General features: G+C 33.6%; 2 protein-coding genes across 3 annotated transcripts in view; both read right to left on the bottom strand.

Annotated features, from left to right (window-relative positions):
- The window catches only part of LOC106107174 (glycine receptor subunit alphaZ1-like), a 17,941-nt gene extending 9,936 nt beyond the window's left edge, over window positions 1-8,005 (bottom strand). Inside the window, exon 1 of one of the 2 annotated variants that reach the window (XM_013287906.1) lies at window positions 7,656-8,005. In XM_013287906.1, the coding sequence (XP_013143360.1) occupies window positions 7,656-7,729 (74 nt within the window). In that variant the 5' untranslated portion in view covers window positions 7,730-8,005. The remainder of the gene's footprint in view (window positions 1-7,655) is intronic. The other variant, XM_013287905.1, reaches the window with a different exon arrangement.
- A 32-nt stretch (window positions 8,006-8,037) lies between these two features.
- The window catches only part of LOC106106855 (transducin beta-like protein 3), a 2,776-nt gene continuing 2,047 nt past the window's right edge, over window positions 8,038-8,766 (bottom strand). Inside the window, exon 3 of the mRNA XM_013287514.1 lies at window positions 8,038-8,761. Within this exon, the coding sequence (XP_013142968.1) occupies window positions 8,048-8,761 (714 nt within the window). The 3' untranslated portion in view covers window positions 8,038-8,047. The remainder of the gene's footprint in view (window positions 8,762-8,766) is intronic.

Raw genomic sequence — 8,766 nt, 5'->3', positions numbered from 1 at the left:
GCACGGGATCTAACTGGATGCTGCGAAGTGCAGGGTAGGCCGCCACAGCGTCTGGGAAGAAGAGCTTCGTCGTGGAGGCCGTGACACCTTCTATATAGCGCCTGTTCCATTTGTCAAGCGTGTCCAGACGAATCTGTCGTTTGATAAATGAAACAGGGCACCTTTCATAATTCGGTTTAGTCTTCATTCCGACCGCCGTCGCCTTTGCAAGTTCGTCCGCTCTCTCATTTCCCTTCATCCCCGCGTGCGCTTTCACCCAAAACACTTTCATAACTTTCCCTTGCTCACTTATCTCTTTCACATCTTTTCTTATTCTCTCTGCGAGGGGATGGAGAGAGATGCCACTTTTTAGGGTTTCGAGAGCGGACCTAGAGTCGGAATAAAGACTAAACCTCCTTTCATTACTTCAATTAATGTATTTAGGAATCCTAGTATTCTGACCAATTTTGCCAGACTTTTTAGACTCCTAGTTGTCCAATTGTGAACTACCATAGACTTTAACTTTGTATCTAATGTGTGTTTTATTCGTTTCGATCGTAACTTGTCAATAAAGAGTTCACTTTACCTTAAATGCAAGGCCATGGATAAGGAAAGTCGATTTGGAAATAGTTTCACATTAGCTGGCTTCATATCAAAGAATGCTCGTTCGTGACGCCTTGGCAAGGTCACATCGTCCTGTCAACTGTCATCGCATGTCGCCATATGCATCAAAATGGCCGATTCTCATTCATATTGTTTCTAAACTATATTATAATAATTCTATGATTATGCTAATCGGTTGCGAGATTTACCTATAAGAAAGCTAACTCAATATATATCATATAATACGATAACTATCGTTTATTTTTAACAATTGTACATAAAGAGGGAAGCCATCTTATGTTTATCAACATAAGCTGGAGAATGGCTATTGTAAAAATAATCTAGTACTTAAAGGACAATGACAACCAAAAGTGACAAAATACTTCAAAATTGGTTGCCATAATATAAAACAAAGTCGAACTAAAATAGTAATTATTCCAAATAGCCTCTCTAACTGGCGGTCACAATCACGTGTTTCGAATGTAGCAGTCGTTCATAAACATTTTCGAAGTTGAACGAGATCGTATTGTAATTAGTGGTTCTAAATAATTCGCGTCGATGATCGGTCTACCTTGACCGTGCGGCGACGTTCTCGGTCATGTGATCGTCGAAGCGATAGCAGTTCTATCAATTACAAATTCGATTTAAAATCAAAGACTTAAATACTCATTATTAAGACTCATTGCCATTCAGTACGCGTAGTACTGCGAGTGAGTAGTGAGTGAACGATTCTTAGTTGTAATAGATTTTTATGGCAAAACAACTCAAGTGTAGTAATAGTCCTTTGAATGTTCCCATTATATGACTTATGAAAAATTATAAGCCTAAAGATATGCTATTTTATGGTTGCCAAAAGTTAAACCCTCGAACTAAAACTTCATAAATCTCACTTCCACTCGTAGACTACGTATGTCTAAAGTATAATGTTTGCATAATTGCGGTGTAAGTTATTTATTTATTTATTTATTTATTTATTTATTTATTTACAATAGGAAGTCAACGTATCACATGAAATAAGTTCTGTATGATGAAGAAAAGTAATTATAACTAAAACACAATATCATGGATACACTTACAGGCTAACACAACATGTTATGTTATGTTTATAACTTATCTGTAAAGAAGAATCTGTAGTAAAAAGTAACAGTAATTGTTAAGACGAATTGATGTATCGCTTCAAAACTATTACATCACAAACTCGATCAATGCCGCTCAGGTCACTGTCATTGAGATTTTTCAATGCGCCGGAAAAAAGTGTCGTCGGCAGCAGAAGCATTCTCGTAATAGTAATGAGGCGTATACTATTGTTTACTCGGGACGATACAAACCACATTAATGCACAAACGATAGTTGCCGTCGGCGCTATTCCACTTACAAAATGTTGAATAGTGACAAACTGTCTCTTCTACAGAGATGGAAGTGGTAAAAAATGTGGTATAGGTCTTAGTATAAAATCAAACTAACGTTGATTAGGTTAGTATTGACTCTAGTTAAAGGGTAATGCTCAAAAGTGGGCCTTTGCAACCGATAACAAATCCTCCACTTTCCTCGACGCCGCCGACCGAATTTCTTAGCTCGAAATTAGAAAATAAAGTAGGTATTTCATATTTTTACACAGTTTCGTCTTCAAACGTATGTATTACGGTAACATATGTCACTTCAACGCATTCATTAACTTAATTGCTAAGGGTAAAACAAAAGGCCGGCACCTTGAATCCTCATTCGAGTGCGCGGCACGACTCGGCTAAGGTTGAGTGTAAAATGTAATCGCCAATTTATCGGGAATAAATTATGTTTATCGCGACGTTAAACATCAAATGCATTTGAATATTTTGTTTGTCATTTAGTTTATATGAAACATTCTAATAAGAAGTAGCGAGACTGCTCAAAATAATATTTATACAAAAACTTTTGCGGTATTTGACCAGTCTTTGTCAATAATAAGTCATAATTTGTAATGGCTACATTTACTTCCTTAGAAGTAGATCATATCTTAGATGGAGCGACGGCGATGCCAAAATTGCAGAACTCCGCTGGACCAGGCTAACGAAGGACAGAACTACGTGGATGACTCTGGAGGAGGCTTTTACCGCGACAGTCGGCCCTTATACAGAATATGACTAACAAACTAACCGTACTAACAACTACATATATACATTTCTTATTTTTACAACATTTTTTGTTGTCATTCTATGTCAGATAATTTTTTCACATTTTGATAGTTTTTAGTATACGTGTAAATATGTAAAAAATGTGTTTTCTTATAAGGGAAATAAAGCTATCTTTTTCTTTATCTTTTCATTTACTTCCTTTAGTATTGTGCTCATTTAGATTTTGACGGTTAGTAGTTACTTTAAGTAGTTTTTCTAGAATAGTTTACACCCACAAATGCTTTTTAATTAATTGAAAATTCTGTTAAAAGGCCGATACGAGATAATGATATCGAGGGCGCCATCCGATCGCGGCTCCTTGGCAGCTATCAAAAGGGAAACCGATACAATTTAACTAATTTAAAGTGGTTATTATAGTGCTCAAGTGTCATCAAGGTTTCGTAGAAAACTGAAGAGACAAATCACTTGAATCGGAACTCGCCTGATATGTTAAATGACCCGGTTTCATTTCCTTCAGTATCAATAATTGTCATTCTAAGAGGCGACACCTAAATAGTAAAATAATTATTTTATCTATACTAATAAAGCGTAAAGATTTGTATTTTTGTATGTTTTGAAATAACTCAAAAACTATTAGGACGATTTCAAAAATTCTTTCACCCATAAAAAGCTACGTTATCGCTGATTCACTTTTTTAATTTATTTTAATTTCATGTGAACGAAGTCGCGAGCGAATAAACTAGCTAGTTTAACTATCATGTAAACTCATTTTTTTGCTAATCTATTTATCAAATTCAAGCCATAATTACAAAACAACTTAATCATGTAATATTAAAAAACAATGTATTTTCCCACTATAAATCACGATTACCGGCGTAAACAAAAACTTTGTAACTAGTTAAATAATTCAACTCTTTTACTGATCTCAGCATCTTAGCTGGCTTTTCACGGACGTTAAAACTGGTCCTCGGTGTTAGAATACGTCAACGTAGACGCTAGGATTTGATATGACGTAATACAATTAATATAATATGCCTAAATATTCATAAATAGTTTCATATAGGTAAGTATGAGATTCATAGGTAAGTATCATTTGAGAACTAGGCGTGGCTGGAGGCTGTTATTTCATTGACTTTATTCAATGTATAATACAATATTTGATAGTAGTTTTATTTTTATTTGCACAGCTAATGTTTTTTAAAAGTGTTATCGATCCCAGCGGCCGTGATACAATGTAGTTACTTTTTTAGGCTAGTTGACGAATTCAACAAAAAGGAAACGTTAATTGTAAAATTGTGAAGAAAATTTTTAATGAAATTAAACTGCCACATCACTTATACTTAAACATACATGTGCATGTATGTATGGGCGTAGCCAGATAAGTAAGGGGGATGCAACTGCACTAGACATAGCCTACATCATCGGTTGGAGACGCCCATTTACATACAACAGATGATAATATTTTTAACTAGCTTTCGCCCGCGAATCCGTTCGCATGTATTAAAAAAAAAAACAAGTAGCCTATGTGTTCTTCCAGACACATGTATGCCAAATTTATCCGTCCGTTTAGCAGTTTAGGTTACAAACTGTAACAAACATTCATCCATACATCTAAACTTTCACATTTATAATTACTAGTAAGGTAAGATTACATCTGCCTCGAAAGTGAAAGTCACATAATCAAATTATTAGTTATTTACTAATTGATAAACATCTCTTGTGACCTATATTACAGATCGGGTAACGAATAAGTTGTTGCCCATTTATCCGAAACACGGAATTCTTAGACAATGCTAATGCACGGTCATGGCAAATTATCGGACCGTGTCCGCAGACGTACTCAACACTTTTTATCAGTCAGTTCGCTATAATTCTTCACTTATATTCTTTAAACGATTATCGAATATATTTATATTAAGGGTAAACGATATGCATCTTTTCTATATGTTAATATGCATAAGGAGTGTAATAATTGAGGAAAAATTAACCATATTAGATATTGTTAGTCGTAGTTGTAAAACGCATATAGAATACTATCGGGACACTATTAATATATTCTACTGCTGACTATATGATGATCAACTACAACTTAATAGTAATACATAATCTTACCAATATTATAAATGCGAAAGTTTAGATGGATAGATGTTTGTTAGAGTTTGTAGTCTAAACGTCTGAACGGATTCCGATGAAATTTGGCATAGAGGTTGAGGATAGTCATGAAGAACACACAGACTACTCACGTTTGTTTTTTTTAATTCTACACGAACGGAGTCGCGGTCGATAACTCGTGAAGAATATGTCCCGAAACAAATGTGTACAAGTAACAAGAAGCTACAAATCGGGATTAGCTAATAATACTATCAGAATTACACTTTTAATGAGTCAACCTGCAATTAACAAAATACGCATCCAAAAAGTACCAACTTAATTTATTTGATAATGTTAATTGGCAAAGTGACAATGACACAAAAAATACAATGTTTTGGGAAACAATAAAGGAAGTATAAAAATTGACCAGAGATTTTAACGTAGGCGATGGCGAAAGGACATTTCTCAAATAAGTTATTTGTAAGGAGATATAATTTTGCTTGACTTTTATACACTTTTAAAATTAATGTTAATGAAATTTCACGAGAATGATTTACATTCCTGTTCCGAAGGTAAACTAATTTTTGGACATTAGAGACAGCTTTATGATGTATTGTGACGATGGCGTGTTAGTTAATGCTATCACAAAAGATTAGTCCATCTCACTAAAGATAAGGAGGTAAACTCACGACTTAATTAATCCATGGATAAAATGCCTCAAACGTTAATTGTAGACATGCAAATGAAAGATATAATCTTCATAAAGACTGTAAACCTTAAAAATGTTGATTGCAGAATTGCAACGCTTTTGATTTAAAGAACAACAAAGAGAGACGAAAAGTACTCATGTTATTTAATAAAGGTACGGTGAAATATATCTAATAATGTGTTTAAAGGAAGCCTACAGACAGGGTGGCACTATCTAAGTAAAGCTGGATACCTATCAATTAAAAAAAAAACTTATTGGCGGCAGAATCTTGTTGGCTACACATACAGTCTTATTGAGACGAAATATTTATTTACTTCAATAGTTACTAAAGTTACGTAATAGTAATTTTATGTAATCTATACTAATATTATAAAGGGGAAAGATTTGTATTTCTGTATGTATTGAAATAACACAAAAACTAATGGGATGATTTAAAAAAATCTTTCACTGTTAGAAAACTACGTTATCCCCAAGTAATATAGGCTATATTTTTTAGTCACGTGGACGAAGTCGCGAACAAGTGTCTACATCTAAATAGTATCAAGAATATAAATAATAGAAACAAAACTTTTTAAACTTTATATTTGAGCAGATATCGAATCCAAAGCTCTCGCATGACAGTATTTTTAACCATTTCGCCTCAGGTTTAGGTAATAATTAGTAAAATGTATATTAAGATTTTTTATTAGAAATCCGCTAATAAGTTGTATAGACGTTGTGGCCACGAAATCTTTACTCAAACCTAAGATCAACATTAACGTGCACGACAAAATCTTTGCTTCAACGGCAACAAATAACACGACATTGTAGACATACGCGCAATGGTTTGTTGTTAATTAAATTAACGAATACAAATAACATATACTAATAGATATAATAATGTACGTGACAATTAGATCGTAATCTTGATTCTCTTTAATTATTTAAAACATTAAATCGACATCTCTAAAGAAAGTATATATGACTTCACATTTTAAATACGGTATCGATTAAGAGAATGTTGATAACAAATGGTATCTCAACATACTCTTCTTGATAATTACGAAGATAGTTAAATTTTTACTAAAATAAATTTGTAATTAATAATAGTCTACGGCTACTTTGCATCGTTTCGTTTAACAAACAAAATTATAGTCATCGATAAGTTAACGTACCATAATTTAGTACGTAATTAGTATAAATGGACGCATTAGTTCTACTCATTAGTGCCGATTTCAAAATGCATACAGTTTCGGAGATATAAGCAAATATTTAATATGGATACGATAGTAATAAATTCAATGGGATATTCTGAAAATTATCATATTTCACAGGACAGCATGACGGCTAAATTTTGCAGGGTATCCTATACTTCTATCATGTCCGGTTCACACTAGGCCAATACAGTTCGACAATTGCGACGGCAAACGACACTCGTTGGCGCCTCTTAGCGTTCACAGTCTGCCAGTAAATTGACGGTTCAATCAGAGTGCTACTGACCAACTGTATTGGCCAAGTGTAAACCGCGCATAATATTTGGCTCATATATACGCGGTGTAGGTAGTTTCAGAAAATGGTTGTACGAACTGATCTACAATATTTCCGGAATCTACATTATGAATACGTCTATAAGAGTAAGAAAAAAAAATCAGGAATTATGAATAAAGCGTGATACTGAGATCCAGCTTTCATTGAAAATGTTCTATCCAAAAAATAACCTACCTCACTGTAATCTGTTACTTTATATCGCTTTTTCATACTTTCAGTTAAAACCTGTTTTTCAGTATGACGTTTTTTCATTCTTCGTTTCATTGAAAGAAGTTACAGCTGTAATATCAGGTGTAAATATAAAACGTTCGATATATTTGTCTATTGGTGTGATCTGTTATGAATGAATAATACGTCGATAAGGTTCCTAATTCATCTTGCACACATATATAGTATGTCTACAACCTATTGTTTACATTGATAGTTTCATGTCTTTCGAAGTTAAAGATTGGTATCGAATAAGAATATTGACGGAATATAAAAGTTATTCTGCAATAAAAGTTCATAGATGCATCTTTCAGATGGCTTATTTTAAATAAATCAACAAAATCGACAATCTGTAAATTCACTGGCCTAAACAAAACTGTAAACACAAGAAAAAAATGTCTAACATAAAAATAACAAATAAAACTTACGTTGCCTTTTGTCCTGACACATTATTTAATGTAAATACTATCAACACACATATAAAGAAAGTTTTAAAGCTCATTTTGAAGATTCTAACATAACAACGCGGTTTTAACTCGCGTTAGATGTCCAAAGGACGTCTCCGCCGCGCGACTGTTGCACCACTACTGAGCTGTGGACAGAGCAATGAGGGAAACTGTTTTTCCGTACCACTTAGCTGGAGGTTGCGCGTGCGATGTTTGCATTGCTAGAGCTTTTACATATAATAACGGATAAATTAGCACAGTAGCTTAATTGAATTTTAAACAATTACGTGCGTCATTAGTAACGTATACCAGATAACTTGAGTCTATAGAACTTGATACGTAGATAAAGAAAACTCCATGTTCGTTTTTAAATTTTAATATTTAACTGCATGTGGTTGCATGCAATTAACGGTGTATGTTATAAAATTTAAATCTTGTAATAAATTTGTTAGTCTTTCGAAGTGACGCTCAGTGTACGGGAGTGATGCTTCAATAAAACTTTCTAAGTTAGCCACTTTTAGATTACCGGAAATAATTTCTGGAGTCAGTATATTGAATACTATTTGAGCCGCGTGACAATTTTTATTATTCGTATTCCATTCTACAGCGAACCTTAATAGTGTTTCTTTTTGTGTGTGATTTATTTCTTTTAGTGTTTCAAAAAGCTTATTATGTCCATGTTTTAATACTTCATTAATTATTTTAAGGACATGTAAGGGCCTTTCCATTCTTAAAGCCAATTTCAAGGCTTTTACCAGTTTCTTATCATGTAATAAATTTTGTAATTCTTGCTCCTGTAGAATTAACTCTTCTCTTTCTTTGGCTAATTTCTCGCGGCGTTCAACTGTCACGTCTTTTAGTTTTACTAATTTTGAATCAGAGCCTCCTGTTATTATAAGAGATTCATTTTTATTGACTGTCATAGACCATACTTTACCATCATGGTTATCCAAAGACATTTTACTTTCAGATGTTTTTATATTCCAGAGTTTTAAAAGACCGTCTGCACCACTTGATATAATCTGCTGACCTTTACTTAAAAATTCTATTTTCAGTACTGAACTTTCATGACCTTCGAATGTTTTAAGACAGC

The sequence above is a fragment of the Papilio polytes genome, unplaced genomic scaffold, assembly GCF_000836215.1.
Source record: "Papilio polytes unplaced genomic scaffold, Ppol_1.0 DF822067.1, whole genome shotgun sequence".
Classification (NCBI taxonomy): domain Eukaryota; kingdom Metazoa; phylum Arthropoda; class Insecta; order Lepidoptera; family Papilionidae; genus Papilio; species Papilio polytes.
The sequence above is the reverse complement of the archived record's forward strand: the minus strand, read 5'-3'. Positions and strand labels throughout refer to the sequence as shown.